The sequence below is a fragment of the Convolutriloba macropyga genome, chromosome 8, assembly GCF_964194025.1.
Source record: "Convolutriloba macropyga chromosome 8, txConMacr16.3, whole genome shotgun sequence".
NCBI lineage: Eukaryota > Metazoa > Xenacoelomorpha > Acoela > Convolutidae > Convolutriloba > Convolutriloba macropyga.
In genome coordinates this window covers 58875520-58902502 of record NC_134475.1, presented here as the reverse complement: position 1 = coordinate 58902502, position 26983 = coordinate 58875520, and the positions used below count along the sequence as shown (strand labels likewise).

Genomic DNA, 26983 nt, shown 5'->3' with positions numbered 1-26983 from the left:
GGGCCCGTCATTAGTACACTGTGCATATTTTTTTTGCCTAAACGTTGTAGTTTGGTTTCAGTACTGCTTAATATAACTGTTTCATGGTTTTTTTTTAATTTTGTTCCTCCGTATTTGTTCCGTATGTCAATGTGCATTGAAACAGTTTCATTTTTGGATAGATTTGAGGAAAAAGTCGTGTCAATCATTTTATATTTTGGAGACTTATACTTATGGTGTGAACGGCGCTTCTTAGAGGTTGAGGAGCCCCCACCCCCGACCGTACTATTGCCCCTATTTGTGGTTTTTCGTTCACATGTGGCAATTTCACTTTGATTTTTACTGTTATTCGATTTTTTGGATCGGATTTTTTCTAAATGGGTTTTGCGCATGTTTTGTTCACATGCGGCATTTTGACATTGATATTGCATTTTTTTGCTCTTGAACGAAGTTCATAGCAGTTATTGTAAACGTGTGTGTCTTTTTTGTGCAAATTTTTTGCTTGACAATTTTGCGTTTTTCTGCTAGAACATTCTGTGACTTCTCAAGTGACTTTTTTACGCTTTCGTTCATCATTTATGAGTGATCTATTGCTCTCTCCGACGTAAAGCTTTATGCTAATATAAAATCGGTTGCTGTTTGGGAAAATAAGATTCATAGCGCTGTGGTTATTGCGGGTGGCTAAGGATGGGGAGGTCAAGGGTTCAAATCCCGTTGGGGTCAATGTTTTTTGCACCCATGAAAAATTGTTTTAGGCTACAGACCCTTAATTAAATTGCCTCGCCTGTCGTTCAAGAGCAATTCTTCCGACTTTGACGGTTTATGTTTAAATATTTTTGATCTGATTTTTTTTTAGAAATGGTTTTCCCATTTCACTCTTAGTCCGTTCTAGGTCTAATTTTTTTTTTAGTCAATGAAAATTCTTTGAATTGTACGTCAGGACTTGTCCTGCTATGTTCTTTAATTCGTCAAGATTTTTGTTACGACCATATGACGTCACGGCTACTTCAAATCTACTGTGCATGCGGTTTGCGTGCGTGACTCAACTGATGTGCGTGCGTGACGTCATTTTCGACTTTTTTTTCGTTCATTCGCGTGATTAAATTTTGGTCACACGTGACTTACCTCACTCTCAAAAATGACTTCCTCACTTTGAGGTTGTCTTTTTTTTAGTTTAATTCAAAGAGATAAGTTGAAGTGAACTTGTGTCACTCTAATTGAAGGTTAATTGAGAGCAGCTCATAGAGGCAGCAATTACTTATAAAGATTCTTCATCAAAATATAACATCTCAGCCTTAAATGAAAAGTCTATCAGTGTTTTTTTACTGTTTTTAGACTGCATATCTACCAAGCTATTGCGGCTATTTTTTGGCAATCTGCCAGCTATGTTTATATGTTTCGCACTATCCTTGTCATTACAATTTATTGCACACAATATGAATGTGCACTTAAGGGATTTTCGTCAGTTGATTGCGTAGCAGAAGTTTTGATTGCTTAAGACCGAAATCTGTTCTCTCTCTATTGGACTGGCACTCTTCTTTTTGCACTCTTTTTATATCATATCATAGGTTGCAAATACATTGCGACCTTGTACTGATTAGTATACATATGTGAGAGTGTAAATAGCTCTCTTAACAATACTACAAAACATATTTACAACTATTGCAATCGTCCATCGATTTCAAAAGCAAGTTCACTGTACAAATTTCCTCCACACAAATCATTGAAAGCTAATAGTTTTTTAATCAATGGTTTTTAATTTCACCCATCAAAATTGGCTTGTGCTCAATTCCTGTTTTTTTAATCAATCATGGCATCCCGTAATTCCTCTTCCGAACTACACACTCTCTCTCTCTCCGAGTCGTTTTGTTGCATGTGCGTGCAATCGTCTGTGCCACGTTCTCTCGTTGGAAAGTTTTGTTGGGTGTACAGGTCAGTGTCCTTACTATGCGAATTTCATGCTTCCTTGTGTGCCGCCTTTGATGATTCAGTGTTTTTTCGTAATGTTTTTGTCTATCAGTATCCTGATTTCCTTTTCAGCTGGAGGCTCCCCGCACTTGCTTGCTTTCTGTTTGATTCGTAGACTTTTTCTAGTAGTCCATATGTACCTTTTCTAGTAGTCCATGTTTAATGTGTACGATTAATTCTCTTATATCTAGCTTTTGTCCGCTTAAATTCTTGCTTTGTCTGAATTTGTTGCATCCTTTTTCTGTTTCTTTTTACAGGGTCTCATTTTGGAGGGCGATTGCACATACTTGCGTTTATCTGGTATGCATATTCTCTTGACCTTGGTCAGATTAGCTTTTTCCGGGTCCTTATCTTCCTTTTGTCACTTTTTTCCGTCTAAATATGTTTTGCCTGTTATTTTTTCTCAGCTCGACTTAACATGCCCTCTCATTTGTGCCACCAATTCTCCTTTGTTTTCTGCATTAACTAATCTTCGGTCTATCTCTGAGCGCGTTTCCTTCCTTCGCTTCTTGGATCCCTAGATGGCTTTATCCGATTTAGCAAGTGCTGCACCCTGTTGACCAGGTGTCTGAATCATAATTGTTGTATTAGAAATTTTAACAATGACGAACATTCTGGTAGTTCTTCGTAAAATTGTTGCAGTTTTTTTGTGCTTCTTCGGACAGGATTTACTATGCAGGCAATGTTAAGACAATTGCTCTGAGTTTTGATCGGAATTGGAACGCTTGTTGGGTTCAATTGGACAAAATTTTCTTCGTTATACTTCTCAGTGAATTGGGGCTTGTGTCGTAGTAACGATTTTTTGCCTTCAATTTCGTCCCACCTCATCTCTTTTTTTTTGTGCGTCCGTGAGTAGCTCTTCCTCTTCAAACGTATCGAAACACAAACAGTTACTTATTGCTTTTTTCCCAAGTTAAGTGTTTGTTTCATGGTCCCAGAGTTAAATTTGACAATGGTGTTTTTGGTTTTCGGACAAATTGCGCCTCAAATGGGCTTTTGTTTATAGATTTTTGTTTGCATGTTCTGTGTTGTTGTATGATAGCATGAATAGATTGTTTAATGTTGAAATCAGGTTTTTCTGGGTCTAAATTTCATGACCACAATCGTCGTTTAATTTTCTGAATTAAACGTTCTACCAGACCATTCGCTCTATAATTGAGCACTGAGGCAATTTAACTAATATTGTTGTTTTCACATGATTCTTTTGACGCATTTCTTTTTAGGCACCTCGCCTGATCTAATCGAAGCGATCGCGGAACTCATTGTGTTCTAACTTATTTGATTAGAATTTTTTGAACGTTAATTGCATCCGGGTTCTTCGCCAATTTTGCTGTCGGATATTTCGAGAACCGATCTATACATACTAAGAAATAGTTTCCTTATTTTGCCCGTCTAAAAGTAGACCGCCGAAATCCAATTGTATTTCTTCAATTGGTTCTACGCAACTTTTAAGTTTTTCCACTCCGATTTTTACTTAATTCCCTTAAGATTCTTACCGTACCCTGGGCAAGCTCTGAATGGTTTTACTTTGTTGAAAAGGTCACGATCGCAAAACGGTCACCAAACACGTTGTGCTTGCTCCGTCATTCCCCAGCTTCCCCATGTTTTTCCAATGTGCGTAGATCTGTTTAAGAAGCTTTGTACATCGGACTTCGTCATTGAGCCTTGAATTAGAATGTCGTCTAGAAAAAGAAGGTGTTTTCCGTATCTATTAATGTTGAATCTGGTGCTTGTTCCATCTGTGCAAGCACCACTGCAAAAACAGAGGCAGTGCTGCAAAATAAAAAGCTGTTAACTCATATAGGTTCCAGTTACATATCTCCCTACGATGTTTAAATTACAATGTTTCGCCGTTTCTGGATCGAGTGGGATTTGACTGTATGGGTATTTGAGATCTAATGTCGAAAACCATTCTGGACCATGCTTTAAATCTGTTTTTTTTAAATTTCTTGGGAGATCGAATCTATAAAACATTCTTTTGTTTGGCATCTGATAATAGTTTTTGAGTATTGCTTTGTTCAGCAATTTTGAGTCTAATTCCAACTTTATCGAATTGTCCTTGTTTGGTAATTACGGTTGGGGAATTGAAAAATTGTTTGCTGCATTTTTTCAACTTCTGTGCTTAATTTTCATTAGCTTTGTTGGTTCGTCCGATACGTCTTGTAAATGATTGGGGGATCCCACTTCCTCTGTTGTATTGCCGTAAATTTTTTTTAAAATTGACTTCACCTCATGATTTATCTTTCTAATCGCTTTAACAGTTCTGGAAATGGTATTGCGATTGCTGATTTAAACTGGCAGTGGTTATTCGATTCTTTTGATAGGATAAACTTACCTGTGTTTTTGTGCGAACTGATATCTGCTTTTGATACTGATAAGCCCAATTTTTTGAATTGATCACTTCCGATCACCGCCCTGTGATTATCCAGTACAACAATCAAGTCCACTCGTCCTCTCCATCTGTTTGATTCCACCTCACAATAAAGTTCTCCAAAATTTTGAATTGGATTCTTGCTGAAACTTTAAATTTCTCTTATTCGTAGTGTGGCACCATAAATTGCTATCACATTCTTCTATTTTTCTGGCCATTCGTCTACTTACCAAACTAACAACGCTGCCCGTATCGACAATGATATTGTATTCCCGGTTCCCTGGCCGTCTGTGTCTGATTGTCTAACATATTTATGTAATAGTCATCGCTAGAGCTATCGTACGACGACTGTGAATCTGTATCAAACTTTTTTCGTTTACCTCCTGGTGATACTTTGTCGTCTTTGCTTGCTCTTCCATATTGTTATTGTAACTTCTTGTTTTTTTGATAACTAGAACCACTATCTAGCCAAATGATTCCTTTTGTTGCATTTTGCTACTATTGCTGGGAACGTTCTTAATCTAATTTCCACTTCTGGTCAAAGTTGTTACAACTGATCGACGATTTTGCTACTGAAGAAATGTAACCTCGGTTACTACTTGAGTTTCGTCCCCTTAGACTTACATTAAATACGGGATCAGATCGACCCAAGATTGAGTACACTGACTCCTCTGCTCGTATTGCTGCTTTATCCCCATCTCCCTCGACATTGCCGTCTCAAGTGTTTTCTTGGGATTCAACGTCTGCTTGAGCAGTTACTTTTGCATCTAATTGTTGGACTTGTTTGCAATGAAAATATCTCTTATCGACTCTTCTTTCAGGGCGATCAAATTGCGATGTTCTGCTAATTAACGTAATCTTAAGTAAAATTGTTCCATTATTCAGTCTTTGGATAGAAGTAGGCATCTATCATACGTGATACTTCTCGGACGTATGAAAGTAGTTTCTAGTCTGCCATAGTTCTCTAATAGTTAATTTATCTACGTCCGTGTGCAGATATTTTCTCGAATACATTTGTCTACCTTCATGTCCTAAACTTAGGAGGAAACTTGAGCATACATCCATCTCGTCCCAAGGTCTATTACCACAAAGAATTCCCACATGGTCAATAATATTGAATTCATGTTCCCACCGTGCTTGTGCTCGGGCATTACGCGTTTGTCGATCCCTGGTTCATAGTGCCGCTGGATTTTCTACCTCCTTCGGGGGATACATAACAGATCGGTTTCGGACCGAGCAGTATATCAAATGTAATTTCGAAGCTCGAAATTATAGAGCCAGCATTTGTTCTCCACTTTCCCCACGGGGTTATTGGGTTCGTGTTTGGTCTTTTACAGAACTCATCAATGTTTTAGCCAATCCTGCTACATTTTTTCTTTTGACTGCGCCATGATATAGCACATAATACGGCTGTGCTGTGAAGTGATTTTGGTCACTTAATTGCCTAACAAAAGTTTTGCATGCTTAAGATTGAATTCTGTTCTCTATTGGACTGGTACTCTTCCTTTTGCAGTCTTTTTTATATCAGATTACAGGTTGCATATACATAGCGACCTTGTACGGATTAGCTTACATATGTGAGAGTGTAACTTAGGTCTCCTAACAATACTACATAACATTTTTACAACTATTGCAATCGTCCATCGATTGTGTAAGACAAGTCCCCTGTTCCACAAACCATTTAAATATTTTTGATATCAGCTTCCATTTTTAAAGTCATCAAAAACTGTTGAGCAAGAAACGGTCAGGTTTTTTTCGTGTACTATCTTAAACAGAGTTTAATCTCTCTGATTTTTTGAAAGATACTCTTGTTTTTGCGTTTCTTTTAGTATTCGTGTTTATCCTAATATCAATCAATTTCTGGGTTGTCTGATTTTTTCGAAGAATACATTTTGTAATGGGACGCTCTCGATTTTCTTATGGTTTTGCTTCTTAATCAATTGGCATAGTTTCCTAATCAATCAATTTAGGCAAAAATATTATTGTTATTCTGTTTGCTTAGATCATCTACAAACATTGGACTAAGATGCGAATTTGCTTTCATTTTTTAAAAAAAAGAAACTGCCTTTATCAATTCAAACGTTTATTACACTCATTAATAAAAGTAAAATTAAAATTCCTGTTTTACTTCTTAAATTGCCTTTAATCCAATCCCAATATCATAAGGGTTCTACAATCTTGTTTTTCTACATTATAGTTTAATAAACGTATAATCTTCAGATTCTCTTAATTGGGAAAAACTGAAAAGCGTTTTTGCAGGGAAAATGCAGATTCCTTTTTACAATGTTCCTTCAGCAGTAGTAATCTTAGTCCTGTGTGAAATCTTTTTAACTTGAACTTGAGCTGCTCAATTCACCATTCAATTGCATGCTAAGATTGATGGTGCAAGATCAAATTGTGCAAATAATTCGTGTACCTCAACTGACTACTGCCTACAGATAACTGGCTGACTTCTATTTGGATTTTCTATTCATTTCTTGAATAATTGCGCAAGTGAAAGTGAAGCAATTTAAATTCGATCATTTTAATTTGGCAGCTTCACCGTTAACGGTTTTTAAATAGTTTTTTAAGGTGCTCAGTGTTTGAGGGACTTTAGTTATGGCAGCTTGCGTTAATTTTTCATCCAATTTTTCATTGTTGCGTAATATTTCAGTTTACTCCATCTCAGATTTCGTCCAAAAAGTGAGCAATCTGGAATAAAGTCCCTCGTGATCATTGCAGTGAAATTGAGTGAATTCAGTTGAACCCATCAATCCCAATTGGTAGCACATCTTTTTAGTTTGATTTTATCAGTATCAAGGGTGTCCGTTTTATCTGAAAAATTTAAGATGGACGATCTTTTTCCATTGAAAACTGAAGCGAATGAAATGTGTTGGCTTTAAACTGCTTCGAAAGAATTTATTGTTGAAGATCAAGCAATTTATTAATAACTGTTCCTCAACTCAGTTTGCCAATCAATCAATTTTCGACAAATACTGTTTTGTTATGATTGTGGTTAAACATCAGCATCAAATAGGGCTCTAAGTCGAAGCTGTGACTTTGAGTTCACTATTAATAATGTGAACTGTAAGGGAACGGTTCTTTCAAAAACACTCTTTGTTTTTGATATGAGAACTTTCATAATCAATAAAAAGGTTAGTTTGTTAATTTACAGAACTTCCCACATTCTGGAAAAAATCAGTTCGAAGAGAATTCAAAATACAGAGAATTGAAAACTAATTTTCTTCATACTTTCAAAATAATTATGAACAATTTTTTTAAGTTTTCAGCACGCCGGTCAATAAACTCTCACATTCTTAATAAACTCTTAATCTCACATTCTTTTTGTTTTGCATGATACTAGATAGTTTGAGCGATATCTGCTCTGACAAGATAAGGAATACAAAAATGATGAAAATATTTCCATCTTCACTTTTCAATAATGAGCTCGGTTGATTTGATGTTCTTTCCATTAAACCGGCTTCTTACGTCTCCGCTGGTTCGATAATACTTAAATGAATAATTCTGAAATGAAAAGATTTGTTTTAAAAACAACTTTAGAATTCAGAAGAAAAAGTATATTTTTCTTGCATTTAGTTCTACCATTTCAAAATTGATTTTTGCTATTTTGGGAGCTCTAAAATGCCTGAAATCTTCTATTTTCCTCAAAAATCTCTTCGATAAAGAGAAACATTGGTTCGTGCAATTTTTTAATCGGCAGAAAATTTTGCTCAAATAGTTAAAATCATTATTTTTAGGCTTGAAACAGTAATGAATTAGTGACAATCGAGACTCCCTTGAACTTAATAAAATTTTAGTAGAAATTTGTCCGTCAGTTGTTAAATTTCAACGCGATCTGGCACTATTTACTGTAGGGAGCAAATCAATTTATGCACTGTGAAATAATTTTGGTTTAACTTCGAAAGATCAGCTTTATGTACTTTGAGCAAAATTTTGATGAGAAAGACTGAGGACATTATCGGTGTACACTCATCACAAAGCCTTATTTTTGTTGAGCAAAATTTAGCATGAAACGGCAAGAAGACCACGGCTGTGAGCTTAAGAGAGAAAGAAAGAGGGCACCTATATTTATTAGGTCGAAACAACCGAAATTCTATACGCTCACTCGCTCTTCCTTGCTGTGCTAAATTCACACACACATACAACACAGTGACAGTGCCTTAATTTATATTCATAGTATTCTTTAGCTGAAGTAGAAAAAAGGTCCGTGCGGTTCCATGTTGTTTAATGTCTTGTGTCTTATGTTCTTTCCGCCACTGTATATCTATCTGTATGTGGTTCTGTGTATATATTTCCTTAGTCCTTTCCATTCAAAGGCAGAAAGAAAGGGGAGAGAGATTGAGAGGATAAATAAGTGTGGGGGGCTAGCGATAGAGTAAAAACCCACAGTGGGTGCTATATTGGCCGACACGGGGTTTAACCGACAACGAAAAAATGAGAAATTTATCCAAAACCTAATTATGATTGTTCGACGAATCTTACTGGCCAAAATACTTCTTCGTCGAGCCATTAAAATTGGTGTAGTCAGGTTGTCGGCTTAAATTGTCATTTTTCGTTGTCGGCTAAGCCCCTTGTCGGCCAATTTGGCAATGGCCGTGAATGGAATTATGGTATAGCTGCAATTTTATAGAATAAAAATGAAGGAATGAAAGCTTTTATTCTACGGAGCTGTTGTAGTATGATTTCACTACATTTGAAGACACGAAACGGAATATGTTGCAATGTTTATGTATGTGCATTATATGAAGATAGTACATTGCTGATGATTACTATATGCAGCAACTGTTGTAAAACACACAGAAACACACGGCACTTTTACATTTATAGTAATGTCACTTAAATAACACCATATACTTATACTCTGTGTGTATGTATGAAATTGTGCATATTTCTTGTGCACATTTAGTGTGTATACGAGCTTGCAGTGCGTGTGATTTTTAGCACAATATATGCCATGCTTTATACTCAAAAGACTATTTCCATTTCACAGAGGGAATAAGAATAACGGTTATGGAATTTGCGGCTGTGGAATTATTTCCTTAGCTCCTACTGGTATTATTTCTTTTAACGTGTATTACTACAACCGCTATTGCGGGGATCGCTGCTGTGCGAACTCAACCGTTCTTTTCCTAACTAAAAGAACATTTTCCTTTAACCAGAAACAACCGTATTGGAGCTAAGAATTTTTAATTCGCAATTGGCAAGAAAAAGCGTAAGCTTAACCATGCCACTGCTATGGTCAGATTTTAGCCAGGCTGTGTATAAATGTAGGACGTAGACATCGTCGAATTGGCCGACAGAAAGTTTAGCCGACAAATCAAGAAATGTGAACTTATTAGCCGACGATAACCCAATCACACAGCAATTATTGTAATGGTTAGACCAATAAGTGATATTTTAACGAATCTGGTTTGTCGACCGATCCGAATTCAGCTGTCGGCTAAATTTCTTCTTTTTCCTTGTCGGCTAATTACTATCGGCCAACATTCCTAGCATTGCTTAGATGTGTAAAAGGTAATATAGTACGGCCAATCTATTGGCCGACGTACAAATTAGCCGATAAAAGTAAACTAACTTATCTAACGAACCACCGCATTTTATAATCATTACCCTCAAACTTAACGGGTGAAATAGCGTCCTTTCGATCGGAATGAACCACTATTTAGTTATAACTACGTTAATTAACGTCAATGTTAGAAATTAAGTAGTCTAAAAATCATTCTTTTGCTTTCTGTAACTAACTTTTGCCCGGAATTTGTCAAATTGGCATTTCTTCCAAGTTATAAATAGGCCAATAACTCTAATATCCATATATATGAATATGTTATGTAAGCAGTAGCATTGTGTTTATATGTGTTGTAGCGTAGCTCTGTTATTCCATCACCACCATTGTGCCATAAGGCTATTGCGAATCACAACGCATTACTCGCTAGCTAGCTTGCCTACGTCACCACAGTGGTTAAGCATATGACATTTGGTTACGTGTTGTGTTCTTGTGCATATGCGTAGATTTAGAATGTAACATAATATAACATTAAGCTAGCTAGAGTAGAGTGCAGTTAGGAATGGCCTAGTGCAATCTGTGTGCTGCATTATAGCTATGGTCATATGAAGTTAAGGCATATATGGTGACATTGGATTTGGGCTGCGTTTGTTCTATATCAACATAGAATACTACAAATACTACAACTAGTACAACTTACACTACCACCAGTTGTAGTCGTAGTGGTCTTTGTAACACTGTAGTTCCATTATTAAATGTGTACTAAGCTTTACCATTTGCAGATGCAATGCAATGCTATAAAATATTGCAATATTGCATTTGCTTTGGTGTATTAGACATGTTATATTGCTAGTAGCTAGCTGGCCACTGCTTTTCTTATTCCAACATATATACTCTCTTTCGATCTATCTATCTATCTAGCTTTGTGTGCGTGTGAACACTTGAAATGCTATACACAGTAGTGACAGTAGCCCGTATGTGTTGTGTGTGACTGTGGTGTTAGTGGTGGTGGTGGTAATGGTGGTTTTGTCCTATTAAACCAAGTCACAGTTTAGCAAACATATTGTGAGAGCGAGAGAGAGCGAGAGAGAGCTAGCCTTTTCAATATACAACACTAAACTCACTCTCGACCATAGCTTTAGCTCAAACCATGCCATACTTCGTTTAATATGCCATAGCTAGCCTGCTTACCACAACACACACCATTTAATAAAATAGTGTTCTATTCTTTCTATCAATTCAATACACAATACATTCAATAGAACAACGTAAACGGTAATTCACACACACGCACATACACGCATACGGACAGAGGTACGCGTGTTTATTTTGCGTTTGGTTGAAACTGAAACTTAAAACAGCAGTGCAGTGCGAGTATTACACATGTACTGAGAACGGACTGACTGACTTGCCATTTCTGTGTTCTGTTATTGAAAACACACAAAATAACGCGTACATTAAAACGCAGTACTACAATAAACGCGTATATTTATTCACTAAAACGTATATTCATAGATTTTATTCTGAGTAGCTCAATATTGTATTATTGTGAGCAAAGAATGCGCATAAAATCTTATTAGAGTCTTTAAGAACACGTACGGTTGATATTAAACTGCGTATAATGTATTTTGGTGCATCGGCGCTTGAAAAACATCTACATTGTATCGCTTATTGTTTATTCTGCATTGTAAAATGAATATTGTTCTTTTTACTGCTGTTGATTACTGATTTTTACATTTACCATATCGAGAGCTATTGTTTGTGTTCCAAGCATATACCTTTGTTACGAGTTCTCTAACAGGTTTGAGATTTTACCGTATATATTGAGCATTTTTTTGTATTTTTCAAAAAATTTGATCGGCGGTATATCTGGTTTTGCGTTGTAATGTATCCAAAAAATGTATATTGTAAAAATCAGAATGTAGTTTGGGAATAAGAAAACATGAGTTGTTTTTTAGCAAACAACAATAGAGCTAAAGCAGAAATGTATTCATTCATTTTCTATGATCTGAATCTGTGTTTTTACTACGAATGGAGAGCATTTAATATTTGTTTTACATTTAAACGTCTTTTACACCTGTATCGAGAAGCGTTTATGTCTTTGTAAAATACACAACTGCAAAAAGCACAGCAGCAGCATCTACGAATAAGCAAACCAACATAACAAATAAACAATATCTCAAACTATGTTTTGCAGTAGAATAACGTGAAAAATCGTACTTTTTTTAAACGTTTGTCTCTAATGCGTTCGTTAATCTGCGCGCGAATTGTGTTTATTTTTTAAAAATCGTATACATATTGTTTTGTGGCGTTTATTGTGAATTCACAAGGCTGAATGCTACATTATTATGACAGCACCATTTAGTCCGCACTGATCATAGCATGTATTATGCCTTTGCTTTTACGTATACTCGATTTCTAAGCATAAATAGCTGCTTTTAAATTAATACAAAGCATAAATAAAAAATACACACAAGTCAGCTTTCTCCGTAAACGTACAAAACGTTGCGTAACTCGACTACCAAATGAAAAATTTATTGTCAATGTTTTAAGATAGAAATATCTGTATACGAAAAAAAGAATGGATTTCCTACATTTTTCCTGTTAAAAAACGCCCTTTATGACTTTTATGATAGTTATTTCTAATCATTGATTGTTTTTCTTTTCTCGGTTTCACTTTTCATTGTCAAATTACTAGAATTTTACAATTTTAGTTGCCGAGATTTTATTCTCACTTTCAAATCTATTCTTAATTTTCACTTTTCCTTTACGGAGTAACATTTTATCGTGTGAAATTACTGCGAAATTACAATTTCTTGCCAATAGTATATTCTTACTATAAAGATAAACTTTATTGAATTGAAGTTTTTTCTCGTTACAGCGAAATAGTGGTCGAATCCGGAGGAACAACTTAACCGTCTCTCAAAACAAAACCAGCATCCTTTCGTCTACTACTACCACAGGTCCCGTGCCTCCAACCAGTCTAACCTCACTGGGGGGCACTGAAGTCCACAGACCCATTTCCAATTCATCGCCCGTCTCCTCCAGCGCACATGGGAAACAACAACTACCCAACAGTTCTCTTAATACCAATGTCTTACCTTACTCGAACAAGCCATCCGTTACCTCAACCACCAACACATTTAACTACCCCGATTCCAGTGATGTCGACGGTCGACAAAATTTGGCCCAGAACCAGTACCACCAACACCCAAACCCCCTCTTAGCTGGTCATGGCCCCGCCCCAGTCGTATCCGGAATATTTTCTACGTCCAATCGGAGTAAATTGTCCCTGAACCAACAAAGCCCTCCCGGGTACCCAACTTCCTACAGCGACCGCAACTCCCTTTATTCTACCCAAAGAAGTCCACCTTTACCCGGAGGCGTTAGCGGTGGTTCGAAGCTTAACCTCTCCAGCTCGGATGCGACGTTCTTGACTTCAATGGCAACAGCGTCAACTGTTCTCCCAAACGGAACTGAATTTGTCAGTAACACTTCGGCTAAACACTCGACAAAAGGAGGTGAGAAGTCTCAGATATTGAACTCGCCCATGAGTCACCATATCGCAAATTCTTTGAACGTCGCCAACTCAACTTTCAACCGCAATACGGGAGCTGCGTCGCCGCGATGTGTGCAAAGTACAAACAATCTTATTCCACCGAACGGATATCTCAAGTCTAGCCAGAGCGCCGTTTCGGGTACAATGCACAATGGGGATGTGACGGGTTCCTTGCGAAATGTGTCACCTTCGGTGGTGTCGGGAAACGGGAGTCCTCGGGTTCCGAAGAACGGAGTGTCTTACGTGCAGACCTCAAACAACAACTCGATCGAGTATCACAACGCCATTTTCACCCAACAGCAAGCAAACTATAACAATTCTCCCACTAACAACAACATGAGCCAAGATAGCGTCAGACCTAAAGGCGCAGCAAAATCAGCAGCGAGCTTGAAACGTGCTGAGAAAATGACTGTTGCTCGAAAGAACAATGCGCAGAATAACGCAAATGATGCAAGCAGTGGTACTGCTGGCAGTGGCCCTGGTTCTATTCCGCCCCCTCACAAGAAACAGCGAATGAAAGCAACTCCCAGAAGGAGTACAGGATCCACTGGCACTGGAGGCACTGCGATGTCGACGGCATGCGCCCCGGATTGCGTTGCAGCAACCCCCGAAGGCAGTTTACCGGGTGGAAAACGGGTTAAATCGAGCAACTCGGTATCCGGAGGAAGTCCCCATATGGGTCCTGGGTCCAACTCAAGTCTGGCTAGTCCTAGACTGTTGGGTGGTAGTCATAACAATGTGTCGTCCACCTCTGCCCTGTCGTCTCCCGGAATGAATGCTCCACATGGTGGGACCTTTCCCTCAACCACTACCGAATCCCATTTTGGATCTCACCTGTCTCCTCTGTTGCTGGACACAGACGGAGCAGCCTCCCGCAAACACAATAGAGGTTAGCATTCTAATCTATCAATAGTAGTTACAATCAAATGTGCCGTTAGTGTGAGTTTTATAGATAATTTTAAAGGCAGTCGCATTCCACCGGAATTGCGACAGAAATTGAGCAGAAGATTCGAAAAGGGTATTAGTAAGTCACAGAAAAGTTGTAGGCATCTAGGTATTCAAATTGATAATAAGCTTCTATTTGATGCTCAATTGAATGATTTAAAAATATGGCTGCTGTTATTCGTTCAATTTATTTAATGACATCAAATTCCTTTAAACGCAAGACCAATGCTTTTAAAATTACTTGTTAATAGCCCGCAAAGCGATAGCTGGGGTTTTTATGGGCCTTTTCTTGGCTGACTCGAAGCGGAGTATTGGTTTTCCTGAGTTTTTTTTATCGAAAGTATTATTCTTTCAGACGGCGTTTTTTTGACCGAAAAGCGAAAGTGAGTAAAATTTCCGGGTGGATTTTTTTCCCAGCGAGAGAAGAATGTTGATCATGCGCTGCGTTCAGTGAATGACTTCTCGACTTTGAATAGAGTTTTTGACTATGGCGCATATAGATAACCGTTTTTAGCCGTTTTTTCGTCCAATTGGCCGTTTTTTGTTTGTAATTCGGTGTTTTGTGGAATTAGTTTTTATTCGATGCTGTATTAATATGCAGCCCTCTGAAATTGATTCCACAGTGTTTTTCAAAGCCTAAAAATGCGTTTCAAGTGTAAAATGGGCACATATTTCGTAAAATGGGCACATATTTCGCACTATTAATTAGTTTTTGGCTTTTATTCATTGATTTCTGCATATTTGAATCTTTAAGATGACTTATTTAAGGTGAGAAAAATTGGTGCATACGGCAACCTCCCTGTGATAATTCATGCATTGGATGCCTCTTTTTAACGTGATTTTTTTTTGTTTTAAAAATTGTACACATCCTAATCCGATTTTGGCAGTTTTGTCCAATTTTTCAATTTTTACCCAGATTTCGGTTTGTATTTCGGTTTTAATTAATAAAAAGTCTTTCTTTGCATCTCTAAAAGTTTTTAATTTCGGTTTATTATTATTTAAATTACTGTTTGGCGCCGAGTCTTTGAAATTAAAAAAAATAATATGTTCAATTTTAAATCTCGTTTGACATTTATTTTCAAAATGTTTTTAATGTTTTGAATCCTCGACTCTGTTTTCATCTTTTTCTATAGGAGGATGGCTATGTAGTTTTTAAAAGCATCGAATGCCCAAAGTGTTTTTTTTGTTCTACTTTATTTTCTTATTTTAAAAAAGGAAGACGTAGTCTTTTTTGTTTGCTTGTTTACAATATGTCCGTACTCGCAACATTTTTGTCATTCACGTATATCATTCTTCTAGGATGTATGGTTTCTTTTGCTCTACTTAAATCAGTTGTTTTTGCCAGTGTATTAATATAATGCAGCACTGAGAATATGCTGGAATTCCGTTTAAAAGTTTCGACTGAGTATTATTAAGTATTCGCCTAGAATATTTTTTTGCTCACTGATTTGATTCCTGGTGATTTTTTTACATTAAGCTCGGTTTTTACGAGATTTAAATTGCTCCGTCAGAAGTCTGGCAAAATTCGTTACGCTCTAATTCTTAGGACGGATCTAAAATGTGCTCCAATATCATTTATCACAATGATACTAACCCCCTTGCGAAATCAGGCTACAATTAATTTGTGACGCCGCCTTTCGTTCAAAAGCAATTCGGCCGACTCTAGTAAGTTTATGTTTATAGCTGCAAGACTGTAAGCTGAGCGCAGCTATATTGCGGTGCTCAAGGTTTTTTGTTGTGTCATCTGACGCTTTTTTGTTTTACATTTGTCCACACAGCAAAGCTGAAAATTTTCTTCCTCTTGCAAACTGTTTTTGCGCGCGTGACGTTATTTCTCACTCTCTCTAGCAAAAGTTTTTGGCTTGATTAGATTTTGATCATAAGTGACTTACCTCACTCAATAAATTGACTTCTGCACTTTGAAATTTAAGTTTAATTTGAATTAGTTTAAGCTCCAAGGAACTCATATGTGTAATTAAGGTCCCTAATGAAAAGGTTTCTGCGTAATGAATTTTAACACGCTTTTTTAATTTATCGCTGAATTTTTTGTGAATAGCTTTTTGAGCGGCGTTGATAACTTTGTCAACTTATATCTGTATCTGTTTCTATCTATATTAGATGGCACGCAAGTCTATTCTTTCGCAGCTATTCCGGCAACCTGCAGGCTATGTTTACATATATTTGAGTTCCTCGAACTAATTTTGTTTTTTTCCACTTAGAGATTTAAAAATTGGTAAAGGCACAAGTTTTTTTGTGGCAGCTTTGTTCTATTTTTGTGCAGTGAATTTTTGTCTGCGTCTGCATTAAACAAATAATTTTTAGTGTATAGTTTTCAAATGTCTGCGTTCATTTTTTACTTAATTTTTTTTGTAAATTTTATTCAGCTAAATGTAGAAAGTTTAATACGATGCAGTCAAGTTCAATTGTAGGTTTTGTTGGAAAGATTTTTTGCGAAGGCGTGAAGCTTGAAAATTATTTAAGCGTTTTATTATATGTCAGGCGATTTTACTGTTTTGCAATTATTTGAGCTTGTTTTGAGACATTTTTTGAGGCTGTAAATTTACTGCTGGGAGAGATACGTAAAATTTTTACCATTGATTTTATTTCATTTGACCAATCGCGTAGAGGCTGAGAACTGCAGATGCTACAATTTTTATTTCCACTTTTTAAGTTTTTTTTCTAATTTTGGTGACGTTCGTAGCATTTTTATTAGGTTTGCTCGTCTGTTTTATGTATGCATTTTGTGCTTAGTTGTTTGAGAGCAATTCGCGCGACGCTGAGTTCATATGTTCTCTGACTTCTTTGGAGAAACTATTATTCTTGTTTGATCACATTATTCTCGTTCTACTCGAAATTCGGTTTCTCGTCGAAGCAATATATAAAGGCCGTTGAAGTTGAAAAAAAATCTGAGCCGGTATGGACCAACAAAACTGGCGTATTAATACTAAGTTATTTGCTCTGTATATAGAAAAAATAACAACTCTGAGGAGAACAAAAGAGCGAGTAATCAAAGGTTTAAGCACAGTAATCTGCAAGATGTATCGACGCTGATTTTTATGCGTTTTCTGAAGAAAATGAATTTTTTATATAGTTTTTTACGCTTCTCTTGATCTGAAAATTTGTCTTCATTCAGAATTTCGAGAAGCTGGAGACTAGTGTTACGACACTAAACAGCCGAAAATCTAAGTTACGGCAAAATAATTGGTTATAGGTCTATAATGGACACTTAAAATATTCGAATCGTTTTTGCAAAATTAAAGCGCTCTGTAAAAAAGCAAGCTAACTTTCAGCCTCTTGTTCGTTATTTGAGAGCAATTTGTTGGTTTTTGTTTTCGTTCGAGAGCAATTTTGCCGACGTTAGTTGGTTTATGTTTTTGTAATTCTGCGTCGGTTTCTAAATTTTTTGCTCATCACGTTGGCGATGTTCGATTTTTGTAACAGATTTTTATCAATTTGGCTTTTCCTATTTTATCTTTTTGTTTTTGAAGTTTAATTGTACTTCATAGCTCGTGTTTTAAAAAGTTCTATGCAGCGGTCAGCAGAACAGGTCTTTTCCTTAATTTTGCACCTTTAATTTCCAATATCTACCCATGTTGATATTTAACTTTTTTTTATCGGACTTCATATTATAGCCTTATCAATGTTTGATCATTTCTTGTTGTTTAGAGTAATTTTCATCAGGTCTAAATGAATTTGCTATGTGTAAAATACTAAAAATTGGCGTTTTGTTACTTCCATAGTGGTAAGAAGCTGATTTTGTCATTGTTGTAAAGACTCTTTTCTAAACTTAATTGTAATTGAAATTTCTTCAATAGTTTTAAGTTCAATTGGACTGAAAAAATCTCAGAATGAAGAAAGTGACCACAAGGAAAAGTACTACCTGACGAATGTCATTTATTTTTGTGCTATTTCTGAAACTGCGAAAGAATCCAATTTGTTCATCTGATTTGTTTTTTTTAGGCAGAATAGCGAGTGACAAATAGTTATAGGCTTATTTTCTCCCGGAATTTTAAATATTCTAAACTCGAATAAAACTCGCTATAAGAAAGTGAAATGGCATTATCTAAACACGCATTCGATAGATGAATTTTGTTCTTAATTCAGCTTTTTCTTTAAAAGTATTCTTGAGAGATCCCAAAAAGATCATGAAACTTTTTGTTTTTGTAAAAAGGATTGTCAAAAAAACCAGAAAATTGTTGATAAAATTTTGAGCATGTCAGCTGACGACGAAGACAATCAGAGGCCGGCTAGTTGAAAACAGGAAAAATGGTTGAGACTCGATGCAAAATGTCGCAATTAAATAGCTGCAAAAGATCTATTTTTTAGTTATCGGATACTTCTCTAAACATTTGCTAATAAAATTTTTTTGGTTTGGAATCATTGATGCTCGATTGATTTTTCCAGTTAGTATTTCACATTTTTTGAAGAATACTGAGAAAATAGCCAAAATAGAGGGTAAAAAAGATGTATTACTCACTCGAAAAAGTCGTGCGATATTTCTAAAAAATATTTCTAAAGTCCCGATAAATTGAACAAAAGATTTGGGAAACTCCAATAGTTTATATATCACTGTAGATTTCAAAGTAAACTATATTTGAGTAGATTTTTATGATAATTTTACCCAATTTGACAAAGTTGGTTGATTTGGCGACACTTAAAGATTAAATTCAAGAACATACATCAACTAAAATTATCGGGTCTTTCTCATTAGTGGTCAGATAACCTATAGACCCCCCATCATGTTAATTATACCATAATGGGGGCTCTAATTTCATGGGTAGGGTGGTATATAATAACGTTTATAAACCTTTATTCAAAGGGGGTGAATATGTGTACTGTTAATCCCCCCTCCCTCGCCACCTTCCTCCCCCCCCCCCATTGAAGAAAAAACAGTCGCAACTTTGAGGTAAAGGCTTGTTGGACGTTACAATGCAAATCATGAAAAGGTGACAAATACATCATTCTCATTGAGATAGTTCAACTACGTAAACCGTTTTAATTATGGAAAGCTGAAAATAAATAAGGTTTTAGCACGTGCTGATTTGCAATTGCTCGAATCGATCACCCTTTTTTGGTTATTTCAGTGGGCCACAGTTACTTAATGTCTTCCGACTCTGACCAATTGCGACGACTGAGCAGCTCAGGGGCAGCAGGGGGAGGGGGTGGAATGGCGACAGATCCCGTCATGAACTACAATTACTCGCCTTCTGCTGCCACCTCTTCGACTGTGACTGGGTCATTTGGGCAACCAGCACCACACCGCAATGTCGGATGTTCAGCATCCGCACTTACCAGCTCACAACAGCCAATGCAACGCTCCAATGCAAACAACAGCTCATTCATTCCTCCCAACTCTGGACATCTCTCTGCAAATGCTCACAGCGAAGGATTCAAAACTGAAGTGACTCTTAATGACTCGGGAGCCCAAGTCGCCACGTCTTTGGGAAGTGCGGCGGGAACGGTGGGTGCCTATTCACTAACCTCGATGGTGAGCCTTTTAGAAGAACAGTGGAGTCAAGGATCTCAGTTTCTGATGTTGCAAGGCAAAATGTACAACATTCCTTCCCTACTGTCCAGTTTGTATGATTTGCAAACGGAGAACAGGCAACTGGAGAGTGAGTTAGCCGACATAGGCGCAAAACGGAAGCAATTACATCTAATGAACCAGCAACTCTCAGTCCCCCTTGCAGCCTCTGGGTCAGCAGGAGGAGTTTCAAGTTCAGTATCCGGTCCAGCTGGTGGGTCCGGGCACCCCCACTCACACATGCATTCTGCGTCGGGAGGACCTGGTTCCGGATCAGGACCGGCCAGCCTTCAGATTACGACCAATGGTTTGTCAGCGGGTGTTCAACACTCGAGTACGAATTTGGATGTCAATAATTCCATATCCTCCAATACAGCCTCCGCACCCGTGTCCGGTACTTCCCAGGTGTCACTAGGAAGCTCTCATAGGGCGCCTTCAAGATCTGCAAAGGGATCTCTGAATACAGGCAGCAATCACCCACTCAGTGCCGGGGAGGCCAACAGCTTCTTTCCTAGCTCCAATTCAGCAACGGTTAGTCAATACTTCATTATTTGCTATAAGTATGATTATGGCTACTGTTTCGTCTGTTCTATTCTGTATTCTGGGATTTCTGCCCCTCCCAGTGTGTTTTTGCCTCCACATAAAAATTACTGGATCTTTTCATTTTGTGCCGCATCAGCTTAATTAATGCATAATATTTGCACCCACCAGATGGACGCGCAATATTTTTACAATGTAATGACACGTGCTCTGTAATGACACGTACTGGGGGCACAAACGGAAAAAGATCCAAATTACTTGTTGTCATATAGGACATTAATATGTATAAATAGCACGCACGTCTGGGGCGTATAATTTATACGTCCACTAAGATGGAGGGTAGGGCAGAATAGATCTCAACTGAAGACAATTTTCAAATTCAGAAAAATAAAAAACATCGAAATTGAATGCTCGTTTCGTTTTTAGGGATTATCCAATCAAGTGTCTGGAATGGGCGCAGTGTACGAGCAGAGTGGATGTGAAAGGTTAAATGGGGGGCCATCTGCCGGATCTCTGATTCATTCCTCAAGTGGTTCCTTGAACTCTGTTGCAACCGGCGGGGCTAACAGACGAACCCCGAACTCAACCACGACGCCTTTACAATCTCCGATATCAGCTCACACCTCACACCACATTGCAGCCTCTCACCACCAACAACACCACCCACAACAGCAGCAACAGCATTCAAATGGGGCGGGAGGAGGGAGTGGGGGAGGGGGAGGACAGCAGAACTCTGCGTCACAACTTCAGACAGCTTCCTCTCACCCCAATCAACAGCAGATGTCAGCAGTTAGTCCATCCGCCGATTCCCAAAACAGCAACAACGCAGCTCTAATTATCAATTCTTCAAATGCAGCCGCCGCAGCAACAGCAGCTGTCTTGGCCTCCAGAAGTACTCCAAACAACAGTTTATCGACATCAGCGGTCACAGCAGCTTCTATAGTTCAACAACAGCAGCAGCAGCAACAACAACAAATAGCGGCAGCCCAGTTAGCAGCAGCTGCAGCTCAGGTATCGTACCTGGATCCATCAGCCACTTATTCTCTCTTGGCTCAGCAGCAGCTGGCAGCCTACCACCGAGCACTTGGAATTTCTCAACAGACATCACCCCAACAGCCCCAGCCACAGACCCAGTCCACAACCTCTCCCGTGGTCGACCAAATCGCCCAGAGCTACAGGCTGGCTGCTGCAGCTGCAGCCTCCGGCATTGACGGTACACTAATTTAATGTTTGTGATCAAATTATTGGCAACTAGTGGTCAGCTAAGTAGATGTTAGGACGTAAATCTTAGCGGCCAGAGGGACTCTGTGCCCTGACGCGAGGGTTTTTGCGACTGTGTTCTGGTTACAAGTCCCGAGTAGGGCTAAAATTTTTGTTGAACGTATTCAGAGCACCAAAGGGTAAAATAGAAGTTACACCCCATTGTTAAATAGTTAGAGAAATTTGGGAATTTGATAGCACTTTATGTGGTCAGAGAGTGTTATAAGAGTGATGTTTATTTAAATAACACTACAGCAGCCCCAATCTACGTAGTTGTATGCATAACTTGTATCACAATTTTCTCAAGTGATGATCTACTTCATTCCAAAAATTTCTGATTTAAGATACACGTTAGTTAGGATGCTAAATAGGGCCTGACACTTGACATGTTTTAATCTTAGACTAGCAGGCCCGCAAAACCATAACAAGAAAATCATTCACACGAATAGAAGATTTAAAAGAAATAAAGGTTTCTGTTTCGCACCAACTCTGGCTCGAACCCATGCCCCTCGTTTAACAGCCATAGGTCTCACCGCTTAAGCTATCTATGCGTATTGCTTCTTTGCTGTTTCTACAGCAAATTTCTGCACAATGGCGTTTGTGACTTGCTTGTTTCTGCTTTACCGCATGCTTAATGAGCGCAATAAAAGTGCGCATTAGGAGCTTAAAAATGATGGTAAAGCGCGTCTCAAAACGCATTTATTACGCTTGGTTGCATGATTAAGGACCCCTAAAACATCTTACGATAGGAGCACTGTTGACAATTGTGCTCAATTGCTCTAGCATTTGTATGGATAATGGTAACAGAAAAATACTTCGAACTTCAGATTAGCAGTCTTCCATCTTAAGAACTGCGCTATTAACACTACAAACCATCGTTTCTCACAATCGCTTTTATCTTATCAATAAACATCGTTCCGATTGAGAGGATCTGAGATTACGCAAACGTCAAAAAGTAAAGCGTGAAAAACTTAATTGAAAGCGAAGTGTTTAAGATTGTCTAGCGCAGAATCTGTAAAGCTAAAACTTTGCAAAACACTCACATTTACAATAAATACTTCAAACATGTTCGGAGAAATTAAAAAACACATAGTACCCAGGTCAGTAAATCCTCCATCTGGGCGAGCATTCCAAGTCCTCATACCGTCGCGGTGACTGCACCTGACTAAGAGTCTTTTGTCCCTGAGGTTCCGCTTCTTTGGTTTTCATACATCTACTTTGAGCCTTTTAGGTCATTCACCACTCTAGATATGTTCGCTTAACCATGCTGCTCAATGCGGTTCTTAAGCATGCGCTTCAAGTGGCCCCTTAAACATGCAAAAATTGTGTCCCATTTTAGAGCTCACGCGTTTAATATATAGGATAGTCTGCAAATGGCCTAAAAAGTATTAAACACTTACTATATAAGTGTTAAATAAAGACCAAAATACCACATTGGGTCATGATAGTCTTTTTAATGCTGGTTTTCCAGGCCAATTTTGTCGAAAATAAATTAAGCTTGAGAGCATTAGTTGAGTATTTAGAGCTTTAGTCTCTGCAGTGAACCAAAATGTATTTCAATAATTTTCATTTTATTTGAATGGGTAGTCTGTAAAGTTTTCTTTCTCTTGACCAAGCCTCATAGGCTCAAAAGCAGCATTTTTGTTAATTGACTAAGCAGCTTTGATCAGAATTTTGAAGACGTGTTCAGGCCTCTTTTCAGCTGTTTTTATGTCGATGACTTCATTTGTTACGCTCAAAAGCGTTGAGTTTCAGCGGATTTTCGTGGTTGAATTTTGTCATAAGTAACTTACCTTTACTCGAAATGATGTGTTTACACTCCGGGTTAATTATACCAATTAAATGCCAAAAAAACAACTTGGTAATGAAGGCTGGCAAAGAGGTGCTCGTAAATATTAATTTAGCTGTGAAATGATATAAGGAATTCAAAGTTTTTGGTAAAACTTTTTGCAGTTCAGTGCAATGACTTTTTATAAAGTAAGGCTACTATTGCGGCAAAATGCCGGTTATATGATTTTTTTCGGTCGACCAATTATTCTTCTGACTGTTTTTTCTTCTGACCACTTTGAAGTGACTTTTTAAGGCTTGATTTTTGCATGTTAACTTCCTCCAATTCAGAATATAAAGTAGGTAATCATAAATGGCAGCACTTTACTTTAAAATTCGAATGGAGAGTGCGGGAGATTTGATTTCACTTTTGAATTTAAATCTTGTAATGTTTTAAAACTAGCTCGGATAAAATAATTTGGGCCACTTAGGTAATTGCCCTTCCAGCTGAAAACGTTTTTAATTGATCCCACGACTGCAGGTCTATTCCTTGTTCCATTTTTTATATAAAAATACACCGATTGTAATCTTTTATGTTTAACATTTAAAAAAAAATTGTCAAATAACTTAAACAATAACAAAAAACTGTTACTTTGTGACGTATCCCAAAGTGATTCAAGTTCGTCTATGGTGACTTTTTCCAGAACTTCGGCGGCTATTTTTATGCAATTGCGCGTCAGGTGGATTTTGTTTACAGATCTTTTCATGCTGGACTTAATGATTTGTTTGTGGTCTAAATTTGTCTGTCGGACAAAATCATCAGTAATAAAAATAAAAAAATCATCATTTATGAGACCGTCATCATGTATGTGACCGTTTTTGTAGTTCGTATTGCCTCATTAAGTTGTTGAGAATAATTTTGTACATTATTTGCCCATTTTGTACAATGTCATTTTTACAACTATGTTGGTGTTATGTGAAAAGTGATTTTAGGAACAACCCAAGTCTTGTTGAATCCAGCCATAATGAATACACTCTTCACAGCCGGCCCAACAGCCCCACGATAGCAAGCGCCAAACTTATTTGCATTTGGTTCCCAAGATGCTAGACCGGGACCTGCCGGGTCATCTACCCAAATGACTCCTACTTTCCTGTATTGTAGAAAATACGATATCGTGTATTAATTATTCTAACGACGTGAAGGAAACTGAAGATTGCTTGTAGCAGTGTTTGTCCACAAACATATAAAGATTTTCGACAACGAAAATTTGTGACCAAATATTTGGACGTAGTTACATCTCTCTGTATGACTTTGTTTTGTTCAAGTAGTTATTCCCGATTCCCGCTGCCATTAGCCGATGTCCCCCAACCCTCTCCACATCGTCAGGAAGTACCACCCCCCCCCCCCCCAACTACACTACTATTAATTGTAAGATTACTATTATGATACGAATATTTGGTAGGCTCCAGTTTATTTTACATTCTAGCTGTTACTCATGTTTTCACTCTTCTTTCTCTCTTTCTCTTTTGAAATCTTAGTTGCAACCGTATCTTTTCTTCGTCCCTATAGTTACCTGAAAACCGCCCAAGGGGTGAACGTTTTAGTATTATATGTTATGTTTTGTTAACCAAATTTTATTTTGCGTTCTTTTATTAATCCCAATTTCCAACTGATGATTTTTACCACACCTGTACAAGGGAAAGACGTTCTTGTCCGATTTCTAATTTGGAATTATTAATGTCAAAATGCGCCATTACTCATTACTTTACATTAACCAATATGAAAATTTCGCACATCGAGTTTCTTGTCGCTACTGTTAAAAGAACGGCAAAAGTCATGCAAACGGTTTAGAGAAGGTTAGAAAAGGTTAGATGGAAAACTCGCGACATAAGTGTGCCCGAAAATTACAACTTTTACCTTGGGGATCCGTGTTGATGGCACGAAATCAAATGTTCAGAAATATGCAGTCGCAGCGGTGACATCCACAAAAATATGCCCCAGCTGTCCTCAACTCTTGCTTTGAATATAAGAATGTTTAGTTTGTGTACATATAAACTAAGATTAATTGAATCAAGTTCAATTTTGCAATTCGAAAGAGGACATGAAAATGACTTGAAGAAATGATGGGAGTGTTGTGTTTAGTTTTGATGCTTTCAAACTGTTACTACAACTATTATAATTACTACAGCAACAACTGATGATAATGATATATTTACCTTAGATTGTATTGTACAGCTCAAGTGCAATAATCAATAGATCTTCTTTTCTTTCCACTTTTCAATTGCATTGATTTGCGAAAATGAACCTTCGCTCGCTAAGTTGTGATAAATCGGAGCCGTCAAAGAAGATACTTTTTTATTTCCTCTCAAACGATTACATCGAAAGTCGCGTTGGTTTTTTTTACGACGCGAAGTGAGCAAACAAAAATGAACGGCAATTGACGGGGAGTGAGTATGGACTGATAAAGGAGGTTGGAAGAAAATTCTACTTGCATCTTAACGGCTATTATTTAGGCTCTTTTTAATTGCTATTGAACGTAGTTCGTAGCAATTATTGTAAACGCGTGTGTCTTTGTTATGCAAATTTTTCGCTTGACAGTTTTGACTTTTCGAGTGACTTTTACGCCCTTGACTTTTTGCATTTCGCGTGATCTAAAATTCCCTCTCAATCACAATTAAAGCAGCTGAACTCAATTGGCGGCAATTTAATACTAAAAGTCAAATGAAAAGTGCGCCGAAACTGGTGTCATTTTTTACTTTAAATCTTAATAGTGGTATATGTTAACCTCTAATGTGGTTATTTGAAGCCCACTATAGAACTTCTTAGTCCCATTTAGGCTCCCCCCCCCCCCCAACTGAAGCAGGCTGAAATTGATTAGAGCTCCCACTAGTCGTTCAAGAGCAATTCTTCCGACGTTTAGTCGGTTATGTTTTTATAATTAAAAGTTGAATTGTATTGGGGCGGTCTGTTTACCATCTGTTCATACATATTAATGATTTTGAAGTGATTTTGGTAACGCCGAAGCAGGAAATGGAGCGAAAAATTGAGTGGTTTTTTTGGGGTGGGGGGTGGGGTATTAGGCGAAAACTGGATGAGGCGAAGCCTATTTTGTAGCTATTCAACAAAAAATCCTAACTTTTTGCGAATATCAGAAGCAAACCAATTAAAACAATTAACACAAGTGAGAAGACGGTGTTTAAACAAAAATTTGCATTCTCGTCCAAAATTGCATTCTCGTCAGAACAAAAATTTGCATTTTCGTCAGTTCAATGTTCGTTTTTTTGTTGCACGTTGACACTGATTTTCAATGTTTTTTCGATTTTGCTTAAAAGAAACGGTTTTCTATAGGTCCGTGTTCAGAAAAAATGTAAGTTTTGTATGCTCTACTTTTGCCTGTTCGTCCTGGTTACAATGTGTATTTTTGGTATTATGGTTACGCACAAGTTACGGAGATACGGTGTCGCAAAGATCTCCCTGAAAACCTTTCTTGGGACGCCGCAACAAAGAGAAGGTTTATATTTTGAAATTTGCTAAAAAAAATTACAATTTCAAATCCTCCATCGGTC

At 37.6% G+C, this 26983-nt stretch overlaps 1 protein-coding gene across 1 annotated transcript in view; it reads left to right on the top strand.

The window, feature by feature from the left end:
• LOC142344874 (uncharacterized) overlaps positions 1-25690 on the top strand; it is a 46018-nt gene extending 20328 nt beyond the window's left edge. Inside the window, exons 4-7 of the mRNA XM_075396911.1 lie at positions 12703-14269; positions 19410-20380; positions 20816-21602; positions 24410-25690. Coding sequence (XP_075253026.1) covers positions 12703-14269; positions 19410-20380; positions 20816-21602; positions 24410-24483 — 3399 coding nt within the window. The 3' untranslated portion in view covers positions 24484-25690. The remainder of the gene's footprint in view (positions 1-12702; positions 14270-19409; positions 20381-20815; positions 21603-24409) is intronic.
• The last annotated feature ends 1293 nt before the right edge of the window (positions 25691-26983 follow it).